Raw genomic sequence first — 23,632 nt, forward strand, 5'->3', positions numbered from 1 at the left:
GGATAATGTTGGCTTCATAGAATGAGTTAGGAAGCCTCCTCTCCTTCAATTTTTTGGAAGAGTTTGAGAAAGATAGGTATTAAGTCTTCTTTGAATGTTTAGCAGAATTCACCAGGGAAGCCATCTGGTCCTGGACTTTTGTTTTTTGGGAGGTATTTGATTACTGTTTCGATCTCCTTACTAGTGATTGGTCTCTTCAAATTCTCTACTTCTTCTTGATCCAGTTTTGGAAGGTTGTATGACTCTAAGAATTTATCTATTTCTTCTAGATTATCCAATTTTTTGGCACATAGACTTTCATAGTGTTCTCTTATAATCTTTTGTATTTCTCAGGTGTCTGTTGTAATTTCTCCTCTTTGTTTTCTGATTTTATTTATTTGAGTCTTCTCTCTTTTTGCTTGGTGAGTCTAGCTAAAGGTTTGTCAATTTTGTTTATCTTTTCAAAGAAACACCTCTTGGTTCTGTTAATTTTTTCTATTTTTTTAGTCTCTATTTCATTTGTTTCTGCTCTGATTTTTATTATTTCCTTCCTTCTGTAGATTTGGGGCTTTGTTTGTGTTTCTTTTTCCAGTTTCTTGAGGTGCACTGTTAAGTAGTTTATTTGGGATTTTTCTTCTTTGTTGAAGTAGCCCTGAATTGCTAGAATCTTCCCTCTTAGAACCACTTTTGCTGTATCCCATTGATTTTGGCATGCAGTATTTTCATTTTCATTTGACTCCAGGTATTTTTTTTATTTCTTCTTTGATTTCTTCATTGACCCAATCATTATTCAGTAGCATTTCATTTAATCTCCACATTTTTGTGGCTTTTCTAGTTTTCTGCCTGTACTTGATTTCTAGTTTCATACCTTTGTGGTCAGAAAAGATGCTTGGTATTATTTTGATCTTCTTAAATTTATTGAGACTTGTTTTGTGGCCTAATATGTGATCAATCCTGGAGAATGTTCCATGTGCTTTTGAAAAGAATGTGTATTCTGTGGTTTTTGGATGGAATGTTCTTTATATATATACTAAGCCCATCTGATCTAATGTGTCGTTTAAGGCCTATGTTTCCCTTTTGATCTTCTGTTTGGATGATCTATACATTGGTATAAGTGGAGTGTTAAAGTCCCCTACTATTATTGCGTTACTGTCTCTTTCTCCTTTAATGTCTGTTAATAATTGCTTTATATATTTAGGTGCTCCTATGTTGAGTGCATAGATATTTACAAGTGTTGCATCCTCTTATTGGATTGTTTTTTTTAACATTATGTAGTGCTCGTCTTTGTCTCTTGTTACAGTTTTTGTTTGAAAGTCTATTTTGTCTGATATAAGTATTGTTCCCCCTGCATTCTTTTCTTTGCCATTTACATGGAGTATTTTTTTCCATCTTTTCACTTTGAGTTTGTGAGTGTTTTTAGGTCTGAACTATGTCTCTCGTATGCAGCATATATATGGGTCTTGTTTTTTTATCCAATCGGCCACCCTATGTCCTTTGATTGGAACATTTAGTCCATTGACATTTAAAGTAGCTATTGATAAAAATGTATTTATTGCCATTTTCTTACTTTTTTTTCTTAATGTTTTAGTAGTTCTTCTCTGTACCTTTCTTCTCTTTCTCTCTTCCCCTGTGGTTTGATGGCTTTCTTTAGTAATATGTTAGATTTCTTTCCTCTTACTTATTTGTTTACTTATTACAACTTTCTGGTTTGTGATTACCATGAGGTTCCTGTATAACACTGTATGGATGTAGCAATCTATATTGAGTTGATAGTCTCTTTAGCTTGACCTCTTTCTAAAAGTTCTACTCCTTTACTCCCCTCCCCTCATATTTTATGTTTTTGAAATAATATCCAATCTTTTGCTTTGTTGTGCCTATCCATTACCCTCTTATCAATGAAATAGGTAATTTTAGCACTTTTTTCTTTTAACCTACATATTATCTTCATAGTTGGTTAATCTGCTACCTTTACTATATTTTTGCCTTTACTAGTGATTTTATTGCCTTTTTTCCATGATATTCGTATCCCCATTTGTAGTCTTCTGTTTCCCACTTAAATAAGTCCCTTCAGTGTTTCTTGTAGAACTGGTTTCTTGGTGACAAACTCCTTTAATTTTTCCTTGTCTTGGAAGCTCTTTATCTCTCCATCCATTTTGAATGATATCCTTGCTGGACAAAGCGTTCTTGGCTGTAGGTTTTTTCCTTTCAGGTTTTTTACTTTAAATATGTCATGCCAGACTCTTCTAGCCTATAAGGTTTCAGCTGAGAAGTCTGCTGATAGCATTATGGGCTTTCCTTTGTATGCCACTTGTTGCCTTTCTCTTGCCACTCTTAGGATTCTCTCTTTATCTTTAATTTTGCACATTTTAATTATAATGTGTCTCGTATGGGCCTCTTGGTGTTCATCTTGTTTGATGCTCTGTGTGCTTCCTGTGCTTGGACGTCTGTTTCCTTCCTTAGGTTAGGAAATTTTTCAACTATTATTTCTTCAAATAGATTCTCTGCCCTTTCAGCTCTCTCCTCCTTCTGGGACAACTATAATATGAATGTTAGTGCACTTGATATTGTCCCAGAGTTCCCTTAGACTGTTTCCATTCTGTTTAATTCTTTTTGTTTTATCTGTTCAGCTTGTGTGATTTCCTCTAGTCTTTCATCTAGCTCACTGATCCATTCTTCTGCATCCTCTGCTCTGATATTGAGTCCCTCTAGTGAATTTTTCATTTCCAGCATTGTATTCTTCATTTCTGATTAGGTCTTTTTTATATTTTCCAATTCTTTGTGATGTTCTCACTGTGTTCATCCAGTCTTATTCCAATATCAGTTAGCATCCTTATGAGTTTTGTTTGAACTCTTTGTCAGGTAGATGGATTATTTCTGTTTCATTTAGTTCTTTTTCTGGGGTCTTGTCCTGTTCCCTTGCTTGCAATGTATTCCTTTGCCTCCTCATTATGCCTCTTTCTCTGTGCTTATATCTGTGTATTATGTAAGTCAGCTATGTCTCCTGATCTTGGAGAAGTGGCCTTATGTGAGAGATGCCTTTTGAGGCCCAGCAGTGTGCCTCCCTCTTGTCACCATTCCAAGTGATTCAGGAGTGACCCCTGTGAGGGCTACTTGTGTCCTTCTGCTGTGGCAGTGTTGCTCTTACTGCAGGTAGCCAGAGAGTCTAGTCTTTCCCTCCCTGGCAGGCTATTTGTAAGTCAGGTTCGGGGAGCCCCAGCGCCATTGGCTACAAAGTCTAATAGCACACTCCTGTTGCAGTGTTCCTGATAATTGCATAGGTACCCAGTGTAACTGGTTGCTAGGCTCAGGGGCTTAGAGTTTCTGTAGTCCTTAGGCCTGCAAGGCTGTTGTCAGCTCTCTTTGGATTGCAGCTGTGTGGGGCTGGCCTTAGGCATGGGAGCACCCAATTGTTTCAGGCTTTGGAAGGTGAGGCTGATCCTCTTTGTGCCTGTTTGTGAAGCACAGGTCTTATGCCACTGATAAGCCCCAACCCCCACAGGTACACACACACTGTCAACACCACCCTGGTCCGTGCACACTTGCCAACTCCCTGGAGTGTACCCATTCGCCCCACTGGAGAGGCCCCCACCTCTCCACCAATGCCCCCCACAGTTCATCTGGTCCTCACAAAGGCCCTGCCCCACAGAGGCAACATACTCACCTGCCTATAGAGTATCAAGGCACTCAGTCAAGGCAGGCCAACAAGTAGCCTGAGGGCTTGCTGTTGGTGGGACCACTCCCTAGGGTGGCTGCCTGCCCTGGCTGAACTGGATTAAATCTGCACTTTAGTGGGTTGGCAGACCCCTGGGGAAGTCCAGGTGAAAAACTTCAATGGTGTCGGCCAGTGTTTGTGTCAGCAACCCTCCTATACTAGGTCACAGTTCTAGTTCTAGTTTCTAGTTCTCTTACGCATAGTTTAATATTACATCTTTGAGATTTTTCTTGTTTGTTATGGTGGGCCTGTATTGCTATGAATTTCCCTCCTAGGACCCCTTTTAGTACATCACATATGAGTTGGTATGGTGTATTTTCATTTTCATTTTCATTTGTCTCCAGGGAATTTTGGTTTCACCTTTAATTTCTTCACTGATCCATTGGTTATTCAGTAGGATGTTGTTTAGTCTCCACATCTTTGTCCCTTTCTCAGCTTTTTTCTTGTAATTAATTTCTAGCTTCATAGCATTGTGATCAGAAAAGAAGGTTGTTATTATTTCAATCTTCTTCAATTTATTCAGGCTTACTTTGTTTCCCAACATATGGTCTGTCCTTGAGAACATTCCATGAACACTTGAGAAGAACGTGTATTCTTCTGTTTTGGATGGAGTGTTCTATATATGTCTGTTTAGTTCAGCTGGTTTAGCTTTTTATTTAATTCCACTGTTTCCTTGTTGCTTTTCTGTCTGGATGATCTATCCATTGATGTGAGTGGAGTGTTGACATCCCCTACTATTACTGTTATTGTTAATATCTTCTTTTATGCTTGTTAATAGTTGCTTTATGTACTTTGGTGCTCCTATGTTGGGTGCATAGATATTTATAAGTGTTATGTCTTTTTGGTGGAGTGTCCCTTTAATCATTATATATTGCCCCTCTTTTTCTCTCTTTACCTGTCTTATCTTGAAGTCTACTTTGTCTGATATAAGTCTTGTGACACCTGCTTTGTTTCTTTTGCCATTAGCTTGGAGTATCATCTTCCATCCCTTCGCTCTGAGCCTGTGTTTGTCATTGGAGCTGAGATGTGTTTCCTGGAGGTAGCATATGGTTGGGTCTTGTTCTTTAATCCATCTTGCCACTTTGTGACTTTTTATTTAATAATTCAATCCATTTACAGTTAGGGTGATTATCAATATTTGAGGGCTTTGGGCCAGCTCCGTGGCCGAGTGGTTAAGTTTGCGCGCTCCGCTGCGGCGTCCCAGGGTTCAGATCCTGGGCGCAGACATGGCACTGCTCATCAGGCTACATTGAGGCAGCATCCCACATCCCACAACTAGAAGGACCTGCAACTAAGATATACAACTATGTACCGGGGGCAGGAGGGCTTGGGAAATAAAGCAGAAAAAAAAAAAAAAAAAGATTGGCAACAGTTGTTAGCCTAGGTGCCAATCTTTAAAATAAGAAAAAAATATTTGAGGGCTTAATGCTTCCATTTTATCACTCATTTTCTGGTTCTCCTGCATTTCTTTTGTTTCTTGTCCTGTGTATTTTGTTCTACCAATTGAGTTCTGTAGTTTTTTATGTTGTGTTTCTTTGTTTTCTCCATATTTATTATTTGTGTCTCTGTTCTGCATTTTTGTTTGGTGGTTACCATGAGGTTTGTATTCAAAATCTTGTAGATAAGATAGTCCATTTTCTGATGGTATCATATTTCCTTAGATTAAACTGATTTAGTTCCTTTCTTCTTCCCCTCCTAAGTTGTTTTTCTCACATCTTCTTCCATCATGTGTTGTGAATTTGTGATTAAAATGACAAGATTTTCTTTGTTTTCGGTATTTTCCTTCCCTTTATCTTTAATGCCATTCTTGAGTATTTGCTAACCTGTTCTGATGTATAGCTACAATTTTCTGATTTTGTCTACCTATTTGTCTCCTTACTCCATGCTTTGTAACCCCTTTCTCCCTTTTCTTTTCAGGTATGAGGGCCTTCTTGAGGATTTCTTGTAGTGGTGGTGGTGGGGGGGGGGGGGCTTGTGGCTATGAACTCCCTTAGCTTTTGTTTTTCTGGGAAAGTTTTTATTTCTCCATCTATCTGAAGGATATTTTTGTTAGCTAGAGTATTCTTGGCTGATAGTTTTTGTCCTTCAAAGATTTGAATGTGTCATCTCAGTCTCTCCTAGTCTGTGAGGTTTTTGCAGGAAAATCTGCTGAAAGCCTGATAGGGATTCCTTTGTAGGTTATTTTCGTCTCCCTTGCTGCCCTTAATATTTCTTCTTTGTCATTTACTTTTGCCAGGTTCACTACTATATGCCTTGTAATAGGTCTTTTTACATTGACATATTTAGGAGATCTGATAGCCTGTTCCACGTGAATTTCCATCTCCTTCTCTAGGTTTGGGAAGTTATCTGCTATTATTTCTTTGAACATGCTTTCTGTTCCATTCTCCTTCTCTTCTCCCTCGGTAATACCTATAATTCTTATGTTGCATTTCCTAATTGAGTTGGATATTTCTCAGAGACTTTTTTCATTTCTTTTTAGTCTTAGTTCTCTCTCCTCCTCTATTTGGAGCTTTCAACATGTCTATCCTCAATTATGCTGATTCGCTCCTCTATGATGTCTACTTGAGCATGTTCAGGGAATCCATGTTTTGTTTTATCTCTTCCATTGTGTCTTTTATCTCCAATATTGCTGATTGATTCTTCTTTATAGTTTCAATCTCTTTTGTGAAGTAGCTCCTGAACTCACTGAGTGGTTTCTCTACATTCTCTTTTAACTTGTTGAGTTTTTTGATGATAGCTATTTTGAATTCTCTGTCACTTAGATTACATATTTCTGTGTTTTCTGGACTGATTTCTGGGTACTTGTCATTTTCTCTCTGGTCTGGAGATTTAATATAATTTTTGATCCAGCTAGAGGGTGTGGCTCTGTTTTGGGGCATTGTGGTATTATTTGGTCACAGTTACCTCCTATTGCCACTAAGTGGAGGTAAGAGCTGCTTATTCTGAGCCCTCTGTGTTCTACCAGGATCCCAGGTGCTGGAGCTAGTTCTGGGTGGGAGGGGAGAGGTGCTTTCTTCTGCATGCTGTCAGAGTTTTCTCACTCTGCCCTCAATATCTGCTCTCCTCGGGTGTTGGCTTGATGAGGTCACCTTCACATTAGCTTTCACTTCAGTATGGGCTTTCCTCTAGGCTTCAAGGGCCCTCAGGGATCTTTGATGTTCTCATGCATGAATGTCCCCTCCCCTGTTTCTTCCCCCTCAGAGGCTGTGGTCCCAGATCCCAGTCTTTTGGGGAAGGAGAAAAATTTTCTCTTACCCCATCCCACCTCCTCTGAGGGGTGATTCAGCCTCTCTGCCCTCCGTAGTATGGCTGAATGGGTCTCTTAGATGTCTTTTGTGTTGTGTTTTGATGTCCTCTTTTGGAGTATGAATTTTTTTTTGTTGTATGGTGGAGGGGAGAGATTATCAGGAAAGTTCACTCTGCCATGATCTGATTTACTGAAAAGTTTTTGAGTTCAGAAATAAAATTTTTCCCTGTTGATAAACCATCAAGTACTGTGTGGTTGAAGGGAGTCTTCCTTGAATGTCCTAAAAGATATCCTCTTTCTCAGGAAACTTGAGGAACAATGTAGTTAGCTGGACTGAGAACTCTTGAGATATTAACTGTATAGAATACAGTTGGTTACTCTCTCTACTGTTCTCTGCTCTATTTTTTATGTAATATTAATGGAAACTGACAGAATCACTTTTGTCCATTTCTTGGTCTGTAGCTCAGCAAGATAATCTGTATTAAAAACAACAACAGTATGCTGTGATGGTTAGCTTATTTTTTTATTTAGTGGAAAAACTCCCACCTGGCACTCTAAACAGATTTTAAAACTTCTAATGAATCAACAGAGATATCCTAATTTTATAATGCATACATCATGAGGAATCTTTGGCACAATTTTCCAGCAGTGTCTTTTGAATTCAGCCAGTCTTTTATGGAACTGTCAAATTTACATCATACGAGGCACTCTGTCAATGTTATTAAGAGAGAATAGAGAACTGATGCCTATAGCAAGCTAAGACCTTCCTTTCCCACAGGGAAGAAAACACTACCAAATTATGTCAGTTATCTATTGCTCCATTGAAAATAACCCCAAAATTTAGTGATTTAAACAACTGCTTATTTTATCCATAATTCTTCAATATGGCCATCTAGGCTGGATTTAGCTGGGTGGGCCAGCCTAAGTATCTTTTGGCTGTGTTTATGTCTACAACCAAGTCTTCTGTTGCCAGCTTGGCTGGGGGCTACTTAGTACAGGAAGGCCTCAGTTGAACAGCTCCTTTCTGCTCCAGGAGTTCTCTCTTTTTCCAGCAGGCTAACCCAGAACTGTTCACAAGGTGGTTTGGCAGGGTTCCAGAGAAAGACAGGAAGCATTCAAGACCTTCTGAGGCATAGGCTGACCACATGTGCCACATTCTATTGGTCAAATCAGATATTAAAGCCAAACCAGATTCAAGAGGTAGGGAAATAGACTCCACTGCTTGACAGAAGGAGCTGCAAAGTCATATTTTAATGTGGCCTGCATACAGGGAGGGGAATGATTGTAGCCATTTTTGTAAATGATCTACCACACATGTCTTTCAGCCTCAGTTGTCTACAGAGTGAGTTTATGGCTTGACAATATAAACAATGGTCTTCTCATTCTGCTTCTGCTAGTATAAACCAAATTTAAATTTAGCTGAAAGGATATTTGTACTATAAATAGTCGCAGCCATGTATTTTGTAAATTCTCATGGACATAGTATCCAAGTCAAACAATATTTTCTAATGTTAATATAAATATAGTAATCTACTGCTAACTATGGAGTACAATTAGTATAATCCTTAAAAAGAGTTAGCAACAATTGTAAGAAATAGAGTTGGCCTTGTCTCTCTGCATTCTGCTTGAATTCCCAGTCAATTTTGAAAGGCATGACTTATTATTTAGAGTGATTTCATTTAAGAGTTTCTCAACCTAGGGTATAATGAATGTTAATTCAAGTTTAGAATGGATGGCATCCTGTGCCCATTTATGAATATAAGAAGGAACATTTGAAAGAGAGTCATCGTTTCCATCATTAATTTGCTAATTCACACACAGGAAATGACTCGTGAAGACTTTAGATGCTTTTGTTTCAAAATTCATTTTCTTCAGTTTTCCTTTGCTTTAGTTGAGTGGAAAAGATTTGTCAGTTGAGTAAAGATGCTTCATCTCCTTCTCTGATGCTGCTGGGACTTATTAATTAGGTTGCTGAGTTTGGCGCTGCTCTTTCCTGGTCACTGTGATGTGTCATTGAAACAGACCCATTAAAATGAGTGATGTGTGTTGTAATTTCATTAGTGTCATCAATAATGTATTACACTTTCCTTTTAGTAGTCTCTTTGTGTTGTGTGTGGGTCAGGATGACTGTGTGAATTACATTTGTAAGATCCAAATTGCTACAGATGAGGGAAGATAGGCATGAGGGTGGAATTAATGTTACTTTAAACACGATAACTACTAAAATGATTTCAATTAAATAATATTTTAATTAGGTCTGATGTCTCTACATGCCATACTGAGTACATGTTGTGTGTATGCAAATAGGATGGTGACTTATTGAATTAATAACAGTTCATTCTTTCTGCAAGAAAACTTTTCTGAATTGGATTAAAGCAGGTGTGTGTAAGAGCAAGAATGGTTCACTAAGGAATATAATTCCTTGTGGTTGTAAAGGACAGACTCTTGACATAGAAACTCTTCAAGTGCATTTTCTCACATTCTTTCCATTCTTTTTTCCTGCCAGACATGTGCCTTCTGACTAGCATTGGGGGTCAGAATTTGCCATTCCAAAATCTCTGAAACTTTGACCTTTCCCATACCTGCCTAAAAGAATTTAAGATAAAAGGCTTGTTACAGACAGGCCATCACCATAGAAAACTCTGAGTATGGCAGACTGCCTTGCTAAGCCCATTTTTATCAAAGCTCTCTCTCTCTCTCTCTGTCTCTAGGGTCGCAGGGTCATGTAGTCTATCAATGGCCCAGCAAACAATTGTTTACCAAACATTTGCTTTTCCATCTCCATCTGAATTGCCTTCCTCCCCTTTGAAGTCCCAAACCACTGCTCCCAATGTCCTGCTTTGTCCTTAGCTGAAAATGGGATTAAGATGGTGGCTTCTGCCACTTTGGTGAGTTACTCAGTTTTCCTGGGTTTCTCCCATGCATACATGTTAGCAAACTTTGTTTGATTTTCTCGTATTATTCTGTCTCATGTCAATTTAATTCTTAGATCAGCCAGGAGTACCTAGAGGATAGAAGAATAGTTCTTCCTCTCCTGTAGTAGCTTTTGGTCAATTTTTAGTCTGCCATAATCTGAAAAATATGGGTCTATAACTGAGAAGAAGAGACATAATTGGGTACTCTGATATGCTATCTATTGTTGAAATCTTAACTCCATTTAACTGAGGTTCAATTTTGGTGACATTATGTAGGAATACAAAGAGCTTTGGCTTAAAAATTTCCATCAGAAGCATTGATCCAATTGAAATATTTAAAACGCATTTGCCTATTAAAAAATGGTACGAAAGTAATTTTGTTCCCTGGGGATGATCCTGGGGTAGTTAGGGTTAGTGATTGAATATATAACAAAGTTTTCAGAACTAAGAAATATATGGAAATATACGTGATGAAATATAAAAACACTGCCACATTTTTTTGTCTTCTATTCAAATATTAAAATTAAAATAATATGATGGTGCTTTTTTGGAAAAGGACTCCAAATGCAGAAATTTATTTTATGTAAACAGGAAGTTAAATGGTTTTAGGAACACAAAAGAGGGATAGGAAAAGATGAGCCACTTCTGAAGATCAGTATGAGAAATTGTCCTTCTCATGAAGATTTAAAGAAGATATTTTTGTTCTCCCCAATTTGTTTTTAAGATAAAACAATCTCTCAAGGTGAAAAACTTCTTTTATAGTAAAGACCAACTTGTTTAAGTTATATCAGCAGCTACCCAAAATGAAGATTTTCTTTTAAATTATGATGAAAGAATCCTAGTCGCTCATCTTCAATGAGAATCTTAGTATCTGTAGTTTTATGCTGATTTGTATCCAATTTGAGTAGAAATGGGTATGAGTGTTTATCTTACATAAAAGCTTGCCACAGCCTACTACTTGAATCATGTGGCATACAGAAAATGTGTTTAGCTCCTTGTAGAATTTCACAAACCAAAAAAGGACCTATTTCTACTCAGGTAGAATGTTTACATTCATTATAAAAGTATGTTACTATGTTGCTTACTAGTTAGAAAAAGCAAATGTTGGCACACCACAGATTCTATTGCATTGGTATTTAAGAAATATATGTATTGCTCTTCAGTTAAAATAAAAAAAACAATAATTGTATTTCTTGTGCTTTAGACCTAAATATTCTTTTTAGGATGTATTTTTATTCTTCTACATTATCTCTCTTCTAGATATTTTATAGTAGTTATGGCTGAAATTTTACATAAATATATTAGAGCTTTTGCTCATGCTTCAGTGATTTGTCATTGAGGGATTAATCCTGTAACCTTTATGAGCATGTTTTATTAATATCATCTTATCATTAAATTGAATATTAATAATATTTAACATTTAATAACCATAGAATGTGTATGTAGGAATGTATTTTGCACCAGTGGACTTTGAATATGTGGAAAAGTCACTATAACAGCCCAAAAATCATTAAACATGCTCCCCATCGTATATCACTTGCGCTGGTACAACTCATTTAAGGGGCAGTTCTGGATAACAATGATTCTAATATCTTTGCTTGTCAGCATGCTGAGCAATATGCCTTCAAGGAATGGAAGTATTTGGTACAGCTTTTGAAAATATCTATTGCACTCTTAAATTCTGGAAATATATTTACCATGAAATGATTTGTAATTAAACATGAAACTGATAAAGTGGAGAGTGAGATTTCAAAACCATAAATATAGGAAAGGTGATTAAACATTTCTATAATACTACTTTAGTTATTGGTGATATAAATGATATAAGTTGTCTGGAAAGGAGTACTTTTTAAATGATTGAGTAATTAAAATATATTTTAAACTGTTTTTATGCTCAAAATACCTTAATTATTAAACCATTTTTCATTATATATATTTGTTTGTGTGTTTGTTTAAATGGTTCACTATGAATTTAAATGTGTTTGATAGGTATCCTGACACAAAAACCCACTCCTTTTTTTAAATGGAAATTAGAAAAGATTACATTAACTTGAAAAAAGTGACTTTTGTATACATTCTGTCATTTAGGAGACTACATGGGCCTGAGGCAGTTTCATCCCCGTTTGGGAAAATTCTTTGGTTGTATCAAGTTTCCTCTGTATTATTTGATTTCTTTTATTTTTCCCCCTTTAGTGATATAAAACTAATAGAACTAATATTTAGGGAAATTTTAATTAGATATTTTGTGAATTCTCACTATTTTGTTTAAATCATTTTCATATAATCAAAAGAACAACTTTTACACTTAACAAATGTATACATATGTATATGTGCATACATATATAATTGCTTATATCATTAGTTGAGCATGATATAATGGCTTTTACTGAAAATTTCTTTAATTTATAAATACTGTGGGACTAGCAGAAGGGAATCTCTATTTTAATGAGTGTTCTACTGCTGGAATTAGATCCACATTCTCATAGTACACTCAGTACCAGAGCATTGCTCATGACTCACTTACCACTCCGTTTGGAAGATGTTTTTCTTTTTTCCATATCCAGGAAATATATGCGTCTTAACACTAAGTTTATACCTGAATTTAAGAATATTTGGATGTAGAGTATCTCTCTTGCACTGCTGTATTTAATTCATACAAGTTTACTCATAGGTACAAAGATCAAGCATATTGGATTATTAGGGATAGTTCCCATTTCAAATGGTCTGTTTTGAAAAAATCATTGAAATAACCTTTGAATTGAAGGATCTTCTACCCCATTGCCATTCACCCCAGTGTACTCATTGTCAACTGAAATTTTTCTCCAAAGACACAAAATCTGTTAGTCTTAAGTTCGTTAAGGCTTAAAATGCAAAATTACCTGTATTGATATAATTTACCCTTGCATTATCAGGAATCTACTAAGTTCCCGTCGCTGGACTAAGCCTGATAAAAGTCTAAGTAAATTAAATCACCATGATTGAAGACCACCTATGTTCACAGCACTGAATTAGGCCTTATAAAGAAGTAGCATATTTCTCACCCCTGATGTGTAAAACAATGATATCACAACATATCCTTGAATACGTAGGGATGAGAGTTCTACAACAGAGAAGAAAAGACATTGAAAAGATGGAGAAGTGAATATCATCAGAAACCAGTTGAATATGTATGGGAAAGAGTTGACTCGTAGGGTTCTGGCATAAGTGATGTGGTCGATTTCGGTGCCTGTTCACCACCACAGAGCACAGAGTGGGAAGCACAGGAGAGGCTGAAGTTGATTCGATAGAAAACAATGATCTAAAACTCCATGTAAAAGTGAGATTAGTGCTAGGGAAAAATAGAAATTAATTAAATCTTGTACTGTAAATCTTGTACAGTGGCCCTCACTCTATCTTCTCACACTTATAACTGTGTAACTCACATCTTTGTCACTTTTCATCTGAACTAAGTGGTGCTCCAGGGTTTATATTACAACCAAAGTGATTATTCCAAAATAAAATCTAATAAGCTTTCTCTTTTGCTTAAGATCTTTTGCTAGTTTCCTATTGTCCATAAGGAAAAGGGTCATCTCCTTAGCTTGCTATGAAAGGCCCTATATGATGGCATGGCTTGCTCTCCCACCGTTCTACTCTGGCTGCCCACTCTGGCCTTGAACTCTGGTCCCACAGAAACACTGACACTGATTCACAGAGAACACCAAGCTGTTTTATAAATTCCTACCTTTGCATATGCTGTTCCTCCTACATAGGGTGCTCTCTCCGCTTTCTAGCTTGTTTCATTTCCTAAAGCTTTGTGACTGGTAATCCCATCATCCTTCAAGATGAAATTTAAGTATTTTCCATTATGAACTTTTTTCTGAACTTTCCCGCTGTCAACCCTTCATCTGTTATCCCTAAACCTTATATTTCTAATATGACACTTAGACAGCTGATAATTTCAATTATTTTCATCTGCCTCTCTTATTAGACCATGGAACTTCAGCTATTTTAACTAGCCTTGGATTGGGAATAAGTCAAATATTGAAATAATCCACAGTTTTCTGACAAAATGCTTCTCTTTCTATCTATCAATGAATAAAAGGAACTGCTTTAGACTTGCCCAAGGCCAAATTCCTCTTTCTCAGAAATTTGGATGAATTTCAGGACACCATCTTATTACACACTCCACATTTATGAGAAGATGATATTCTAAATGTCAAATATATACAAAAGAAGAGAGAATAGTCTAGTGAATTCCATTATCCAGTTTCAACAATTATTAACAATCTTTTTTAAATTAATTATTTTTTCATTTACTTTTTAATTGCAGTAACATTGGATTATAACAATATATAGCTCTCAGATGTATTAACAGTCAATCTTTTCCCACCTATACAGTCCACAGCTCCACTCTCCTTTTTCCTCCAAAACATTTTGAAGCAAATCCCAGACATGAAAACCTTTTATTTGAAAATATCATTGTGTGTATTTCCAGAAGATAAAGATACTTTTTGAAAACATACTGATGATACTGTTATCACAACTAAAATATTAACAACTCCCTAATATTAGCAAATTTTCAGTTAGTGTTTAATTTTGCACTACATCTCATTTTTTAAACAGTTTGTTTGAACAAAGACCTAGTCGAGTCTATGCTTTGGGACTGGTTGATAGGTTTCCTTTAATCTAAAGCAGTAGTTCTCACTTGGGGGTAATTTTGTTCTGTAAGGAACAGTTTTGGCAGTCTGGAGACATTTTTGGTTTTCACAACTGCTAGGGGCTGAACGTTTGTGTCCTCCCAAAATACATATGTTAAAACCTTGACCCTAATTCGATGGTATTTAGAGGTGTGACCTTTGAGAGGTAATTAAGATTACATTAGTCAGGCTGGTGGAGCTCTCATGATGAGACTAATACTATTATAAAAAGAGGAGGAGACCCAGGATCTTTCTATCCATGTGCATGCACCAAGGAAGGCCGTGTGAGAATATAACCAGGAAGAGGGCTCTCACCAAGAAGCTGACCATGCTGGCACCCTGATCTTGGTCGTCCGGTCTTTAGAACTATAGAAATAAACATTTGTTGTTTAAGCCACCGGGTCTATGGTATTCTGTTATAGCAGGCAGCACTAACTGAGACCACTAAAGGAGGGGTACTACTGATACCCAGCAGGTAGAGGCCAGGGATACTGCTAAACATCCTGCAATGCACAGGCCAGCTGCCACAATAAAGAATTACCGGTTGAGAAACCCTGCTCTAGAAGTTCATCCTTCACCTATTCTTATTGCAATCTGTTTCTTGAATAAGCTGAATCATTTGTCCTATAGAGTTTCCCACAGTCGGTTTTGCTGATGACACACCATGGTATCATTTAGTATATTTCTCTGTCTCTTGTGTTTTTTAGCAATTAGCATTAGAAGCTTCATCAGATTCAGATTCAATTTTTTAAGCAAAACTACTTTACTCTGTTTCATAGAAAGTGTTGTGTACTTCCATCAGGTGGCACGTAATGTCTGATTCTCTCTCATCACTACGGGAAACTTTTGATGATCAATGTTGACGTCCATTAATTCATTAGAGGTTGAAAAATGATACTGCATTTTTATAATTTCTTCTTCAATCATTGCAAGCATCATTGTGTCTTGGAAATATTCATTAAAATGTTGGGTATGAAAATAGCATTGTGCATAAAACATTTACACATTCCATATTTCTTTTTAGAAATATACTGTACCACATTGATGAGAAGACAAGCCAGTTTTCAATACTTCTGGAGGCTTCGGAGCACTGCAAGTCACTTCCATCAAATGAGACCCTTCAAGAAGCCCTGTCAGAGGTGTTGAACAGCATTAATTCAGCTCAGGTTTACTTCAAAGCAGGACTTGATGTGTTCGAGAATGTCTTGGTTGGAAAGAACTGAGAAAACTCTCAGCATTTTAAAAAGTTTGTTTACAATTCCTCAAGCAAAAGCTCTAATCTGACCAGATTTTCTGACATTGAAGACTTTTTCCCCCCAAATGGCTTTTCATACAAGTCTAAAGCTATTATTAATTGTATTTTTAATGTACATATGAAAAGAGCATTTTGCACATTTAATATTTTTCTTATATCTACATTTCTGAATATGTAAAAGCAAGTTATTGAAATAATACTTAAGATTTATCTATTAAAAAGAAATCTGCTGTATTTTTATATATATAAAATATTTTGGGGAAAATGTTCCAAGAAGTTCTGGACAATCTTCACTCCTATGGATAAAACACATAGGAATAGAGGTTATTCCCTATGTTAGAGCGATTAATGACCTAATTTCTGTAATAGGAATGGAGAGTTAATACGGTTTCAGATTAAGTTCACTAGTAAGTATTCAATATGAAGAATTCAAGTATTCTGACCAAGTGATTGGTTGACCAAAACCACTTTGAATGTTTCTATTTTACGAAATGAAGTGCCTGTTCATAACACAACTAGATGTAGTAATACACTGGTTATGAAATTGTTTTTTTTTTTAAGTATTAATGAAAAAAGGAGCCATAAACATTCCAGGGGAAAATCTCAAGGTAGCTGCACAGAGCAATTTAAATGCAAATTTTTTTCCTAACAACTTATAAGGTGACTAGCTTTGAAACCTCTAATTTGCCTCAGTTGATTTCGTAAAAATTTCAAGAGTGATGTATGTCTTATGAGGGAGAATATATTTCTTATTTATTCTTCTGTTGTTTCTGTTGGAAGCACTGAAACCTAGCTACTCTAAAATGAAAGCATCTCATATTGCTCTTGCTTCTTGTATCTTTTCTGAAACTCCTTGCTGTAAGGCAGTTTTCACAGAATACCATATAATTTCCACAGGAAAGTAGCAAAGTTTCTCTTTGAAAACCCAAAATATCTTAAAAAGCATCAAATTGCTATTTCTGCCACTGACAAAAAGGACTTACCACAAAAGAAACAGTTGTTTTGATCAGTGAAAAGCTCCTTAATTCTATGAAGAAACTTGATATTTTTCCCTTCTTTATCCTTGATTGTGACAAAGATGAAAACATAGAAAATATTCACGCAGAATTTTGTGCAGAAAATATAATGTTACTATAAGATTGTTTTTCCCAGGCTTCAGTTCTTCTCTCATGTGGAAAATGAAGTTTTTTGTATCGACATTGTCATTGAATGGCCCTAGCATCCACTATTCCCTGAAACCTTAGAATTCTATTAGGTGACAGTTTAAACTTTTAGCTTACCTTTAGAAACATTCTTCTGGTATTGAATAAAGCAATTCCCCTTGAGAAACATATCTTCAGAATATTTCATGTGAATTTTCTCTACCTAACACAACACACAAGTGGACTTCTCCATTACACACCGCTAGAGCAACATTAGAGACACTGCCTGTGTGTCTAAGTCTTCAGTTTTTATGGATAAGCCTAAGCCTAATCTTAGTTTAAAGGAAAGCTAAAGTTGAAGGAAAAGAATTAATCAGTATTGATTAATTGATTTATAAGGGTCAGCTGTTCCTACCATAAGTAATGTTTACATGCTCAAGGCAAAGAAGAGAGTTGAAGTAATTAGCTAGCTAATTCAAGCAGAAATCCATTTTCATGTGAAGTGCCTGTGTGTACATATTTTTACATGAGAAATGAAACTATCTTACAATTTTTTTAAACCAATGTACTTGCTCGTTTGAAAATATCTGCCATGCTGAGGAGTGTCTACAGGAAAGAACTAAAAGGAACAGGCTCCTGTATGCCTCAAACTCAGTGCCCCCTCTTGCTCCACCAAAATCAACAGCACAAAAGAGGTGGGAACACACATGCAGACACGTGTGAGGCCAAATGATAAAATGCTTATACCAAAGGATTTTAAATATTTAATCAAGCTTCAATGTATTCATTCCAGTTCTTCATTTGGAGTTGAATTTAAAACATGCAAAAACAAATAAGTATTGGTTTGGTAGTTTATCATCTTAGAACAAAATCCTAAGTAATTTAACTCCCTTAGTCTGTAAGAGCTTTGAGAGCACAAAATCTATTTGTAAGCTTTTGTTCAAAGATTGTGTACCTAGGTAAATCACATTCCACTGATAAAAATCTCTATATTATGTATTCCTCACTTCTAAATTCAAATGCTATTTGACAACTGAAGTTAACTATGGGCAAACATGTTTCTCTTAGTCTATTTAAGCGATTATGTGAAGAAACTAAATTATAATTAAAACAGATGTCCACCAATTCTGTAGATGCTGCTCCACACCTTTGACTACAGCAAACCTCTTCACTAGGAGCATTAGTGCTATGGTATGATTACCTCAGGCTTCCTGCAAATTTGTATCATTTTAATTTTTTCCCCAATAGATCCAAGTAAATAAAATCTTATGCAAATTAATAACCAGCATCTTCAGTGAATTGGTAGTAGGTTTAAATTGTTGCTGAGAGATCTGGGAGCCTGGTTCTTCTCACAATCCTTCAGACATAGAATTGTGCCAGGACATGATGAATCATTAATGGTTATTCTCCCAAGAAAATGTGGCAAGTCTGCGCCACTGAATTTGGGTTCAAGAAGGGTATGCACGGGAAATTGCCCTCTCTTGAAAGGATAGATTCTGGAGTCAGAAGAAAGCCTAAGAGACATTCTGGTCTAAGCCCTCAGACGTTACCCTCAGCCATGGAAAGCATCGTCAGCCCCATCAGATGCAGTAACTCAAGCCAAAGGGATTAAGGAATGTGGATATACTCACATATTCAATTAGTAGCAAAAGCACTCCTGGAATTTAAGCTTCTCTGCTTTTTCGTGCAGTGTATCCAGCTCTCTCCCTAAGGTGCTAGGATTATAAATGCTCTTTTCCAGGGCATTCTATGTAACCAGCCATTCTATCAGACGCTGTATGGCCTGGAATCACTGCTTTTAATTAAGGATTAGCTCATTGTCTAACCATAGCTGACCAGCAGAACCGTCCCATTGAACCCAGGCAAGGACACAAAAACTGGGTCCTTGGGGAAGAGTGGGGAGAGGCTCTACCTGACGCCAGAAGTCAGGAAGCAGGGCCTTGAGTAAAATGCTTTCACAAGACAACATTTCAGCTCTATATTAAATCAGCAATCTAAATCAGTGTTTCTCAAAATGTGGATTTGAAGGAGTGAGGCCTAGGAATCTTCATCTTCGGTAAGATTTCCCAAATTATCCTTATGCACACCGATGTTTAACAATTTCTAATCTACATTAATCCTGGGTCCTGAGAAAATATTATTTGGCAATGTATCTAGATAAATTGAAGAGTCACAATAACAAGAGGTACCTAAAGCTTTGCTATTAATGGCACCATTAAAAAAAGAGAGAGAGAATAACCATTGTATCTCTCAAAAAAAGGATGCAGACATAGCTAACATTTGTGCCTGTTACATGTGCAAAATGGTTCTAGACTTCTCATTTGTTTTTTTCTAATTGAATCCCCACAAAACCTATTTTTAAAAATGAGGAAACTTGATTGAATGACTTGTTCAAAGTCCCAAGGCTAATAAAAATGGCTGAGGTGTGTTTCTCTCCTGGGCCCTCTGGTATCCAGTCTTGTGTTCTTCACACTGAGTGCTGCAGAAAACATCAGAAGAATCTTTTGGTTATAGAAAGTGATATAATTGAAAATTTTAATGTATTTCTACACAACTGATCAGACTGTGTAGTCTGCCACTTCACTGGTTTAGTGAAGGAGTTTGAAGAAGCAAATTACATCATTCCTCTAAAGATAGCCCACTCCAACAATGGTGTCCATATGTAGATAAATGAGAAGATGTCTATCAGAGCATTAAAAATAAGTGCATCATTGTAGAATACCATGACAGCTAGATGTAAAATAGTAAAGAAAGACCAGAAGCCACATATCTGACAATTTCCTCCTCAAAATGCCTATATAATTTCAATGGAAACAAAAAAAAACCCAGGTGCTGGGATTTACAACCACAGTTTTATATCATCCTTAAAAACTCAGAACAATTGACTTTTTAAATTAAATAAATATGTAGCATACGGTAGGTTTCCCCAATGGAAAGACGTGTTACAAAAATAAACAATTATTTGTTACCATCTGCCTGATGGTGAATCAGCATCTTTGCCTCAAATGCAAAACTATAATTATTTGCACAATAAATTGGTAGACCCAGCCAAAAGTGTTCTCAAGAGACATTCTGTGGTAGGTGTAATTAATTAGTCCAAAAATTAAGCTAACTCGGAGGGTAGCACATTGTCATCTCATTGGTTTAATAGACTGTTTAAATGTGCCTTAGCGCACATTCCCTTAACAGAAAGGAATTACTTTAAACTGCCGATCCGCGTGTGAGCGGAAGGGAAATGGGTCCACATATTCCAGTAGTTATGTCAGCAACATAACAGTTCCATCACAGGAGCACGGATGCAACCCAGGGGAAAAAACGAACAAGGTGGTATTTGTGAAAAGAAATATTCTGCTTAGCTATACAAGTGAATCTCTATTTCTTGCTTGAGTTTAAATTGCTAGCTTAAAAAAGTGTCATTGGAGTCTCCTATTCTGAAAGATCTTGAAGAACTTCAGAGTCCTAAGCACCCCAATAAATGCAAATAATTTTCAATTTACGTTGTTTGTCTTACGCAATTCAGAATTTCAAGTGATGAGAATTTGAAAGAAGAGGAGTTTCAAAAGAAATTTTTAAAATGTAGTTTTTCTGGTCATCACCATGTCCACTCAGTTTTCTGTTTTTCTAGACATACTCCAGCAATGGGATCAGGCTTTTTTTTCTTACCCTGAGAAAGTAATTTTAGGATCTATTTGTCTCAATATAGATTTATCTGTTAATCAGCCAGTTTTATTTCCACAGTATCTTTCCATTATCCTTTGAAGAGGTACACTGAAGTGCCCTTAGCATACCTGAGGCTGCCAAGAATCTTGAGACCTTATCTATTGCGAGATGACATACTTCTCAAAGACATTTATAATCTCATATTGAGATTGTATCCGAATTTGCAAAGCAAAGGATTAAACTGAGGCACTTTCAGGGAGCATTCAAGAAAAAGAAGCTGCTTCTAATTTTAATATGTTTCTGGTTAGATTATCTTGTGTTTGAATTATATAGTTAAAGAATTTTCTGTAACCAAAATGGTAATTTTATGTTTTCAGCCCAAATCCAATCATTGAGGCCAAAGAAATGCGTGGCCACTCTAATTTCTTAAGAAGGATTCTTTCAAGAATTAACTCAGGAGTGGTGGATTCAGTGCTTCTATCTAGACAAAGCTTTAATGAGTGTAGACAGACCCTAACAGTATTCGCCTAATTCCTTTGATGTCTTAAGTCAATAAGCGCTGAGGTAGCTTGTCTCAGAGGGAAACAGATTTTATTTTCCAGGGGCTAATTAATATGCACCACCTCAGTCCCCAGAGGACCACGCAGGTGCCTGTACTCTGCCATATGTCATGTGCTATATTCCAGCAAACTCAAGAGATTAATATACAATCATTATTATGAATTATTATATTGCATTGAAGTTAATGTCGGTCTTTTGTTCTAATTAAAGTACAAACTTGGCATCTGAATAGCAGCTTAGTTAGAGAAGTGGAGTGAGAGTCTCTATTTTAATGAACTACATCTATTTTTCAATCAAAATGTGTAATTATTTAATTATCTAGCCCACTTAGTAAGTATATAACTCTTCAACTTATTCAAAGAATCTTTATTCAATGTTATCATGCAGATGGACACAATTTGGAGAGCATTTTATCTTTTCAAATTCTTAGCCATCGTTGAATTATGCTTTCACCAAATGCAGTAGTTTTATTCATATTAATTATTATTATTTATTTCCTTTTATATCAAGCTGCTGCAAATGGACTACCTTACTCTGAAAGTCAAAAAAAAAAATGCCACTACTCAATAAAGACAATTTTATCATATCTGTTTAATAAGAAACAAACACACGAACAAAATGCTTTACTACACCATTGCGAGTTGTTTTCAAGAAGCAAAGTCTCCGGATGGTTAAGAGGAGCTCACATAATTATATTCCAAAGATGTTATAAATAATTCCATTTAGAAGCTGAGATAGGACTCTATTAGGTGATTTAGTGTTTACGTTTCACACAGAAAGGTTTAACGGCAAATATATCCCACACATTCGAACTTGCTACTTGGAGAATATGAATAAAATTGTATTCAGAAAAGAAAAGAGCTTTCTAGGACACGTTGCAGGGCTAATTTGTTTTTACAGACAACTAGAAATATCAGCACATCATTTTGATATTAGTTTTGTATATGTGTTTGCAATGTTAATATATACCACACATTTTTAAATCATGTCTGCAGAGTAGCAATATTTAGATACAAAAGATTTTATAATAAACAAAAGTTTTCAATTGTATAACCATAGAAAATATAGCCCTAAAATAAAGAATGATGATGAGCAGAAGATTTATAAGTTAACTTGAGATAAAATTTGGAGGACAATCTCTCCAATTAAATTTGCTTTGATTAAAAACAAATATCTTGAAAGGAGTGTCCCAATTAAAAAATTGCACTGAGCTGTTGTAGCGTTGAATATTGCTCGAAGTAATTTGATTATCATCTGTGATTCAGAAATCTTTTTATTGTATAGAAATTTTCATTGTCATTGTCTTTGTTGTGATTGATTTTTAATGACATTGATTTAGAGGCTGATGTCTATAGTTTTTTAATTACGATCTAGGGTTGAATGTCTAATTCCTATAATGTGTGGATGTCCATCAGGAATTTAGTGCTTTCTATATTTAGCCCAGGCGTGATCTCAATTTACTTTACAACTCTTTATGTAATACTCCCATGACTCAATATGCAGCTTACTTAGGAAAGTACTTTGTGATCTGGAGTGACAGAAAATGGATTCCGATGCCACACCCATTAAGAATATGAGTGAATGTTTTATATTTCAGTTGCTTAAATATTTGCACATAATTGAAAACATAGTACTATGAAATGAAGGCATCTTTTAAGAAATATATTCTGATTCATAAATGCAATGAGTATGTACAATGAAATGGTAATGTTTAAAACACCCATTTAAAAAATATTAAATACAGGTGAAAATCATTGCTATACTGTGTTTTATTATGACAATATATATCATATTTTAAATATGCAAAATTAATTTGTTGTTATTAGTGAATTTATGTAATGTGTATCACATCCAAACAAGAATAAGCCTTATTCAGGGAACATTCTGTAAGGTTTTATTATCTTTTTCTTTGCCTTCCATTCTTCTCTCAAACACGTAGTTCTCATATTGGGCCATGTAGGTTTGCAGCTTGTGCCAAGTTTTAACATCAAGTAACAGTATCTGTATCAACTCCAATGCTAAAGAGTTTTGTTTTCGTGAAATGTGCTCTAAAAAATGCTGTCAGTTATTTATGACACAAAAAGGATCTCTATTTGCATGATGTTGCAGATTTCAGTCATTTATTCAATCATCAAACATTTACTAAGAATCTGTTCTAGGCCAGGCACTGTATTAAGTGCTAGAGGTACAAAAAATGATTAGTACTCTTTTACCTTCTACGACTCTGCAGCCAAATAGCACAGAAGACTTCAGTACAACTAACGGCGATCCTAGATTCAGACGTACCCATGGATAGTGTAATTTATTGCAAAGATATTGACAGAGCAGAGATAGCCTAAAGGCGCCATATGTTCAGGCTACATACTGTCTCACTGGGCCTTCCTTAAGGCTCTTTAAGACTAAAGAAGAGTGTTTTTCTCCAGTAGCTCTGCTATACGATAGCTGGCATTTACTAGGGTGTTACACTGTCAGGTATACACACACA

At 36.0% G+C, this 23,632-nt stretch overlaps 1 protein-coding gene across 11 annotated transcripts in view; it reads left to right on the forward strand.

Moving 5' to 3' along the window:
• NAALADL2 (N-acetylated alpha-linked acidic dipeptidase like 2) overlaps positions 1-22,901 on the forward strand; it is a 1,279,597-nt gene extending 1,256,696 nt beyond the window's left edge. For all 11 annotated transcript variants that reach the window (XM_070242641.1, XM_070242639.1, XM_070242642.1 and 8 more), the window contains one exon: positions 15,554-22,901. In XM_070242641.1, coding sequence (XP_070098742.1) covers positions 15,554-15,752 — 199 coding nt within the window. In that variant the 3' untranslated portion in view covers positions 15,753-22,901. The remainder of the gene's footprint in view (positions 1-15,553) is intronic.
• The last annotated feature ends 731 nt before the right edge of the window (positions 22,902-23,632 follow it).

The sequence above is a fragment of the Equus caballus genome, chromosome 19, assembly GCF_041296265.1.
Source record: "Equus caballus isolate H_3958 breed thoroughbred chromosome 19, TB-T2T, whole genome shotgun sequence".
NCBI classification, from domain to species: domain Eukaryota; kingdom Metazoa; phylum Chordata; class Mammalia; order Perissodactyla; family Equidae; genus Equus; species Equus caballus.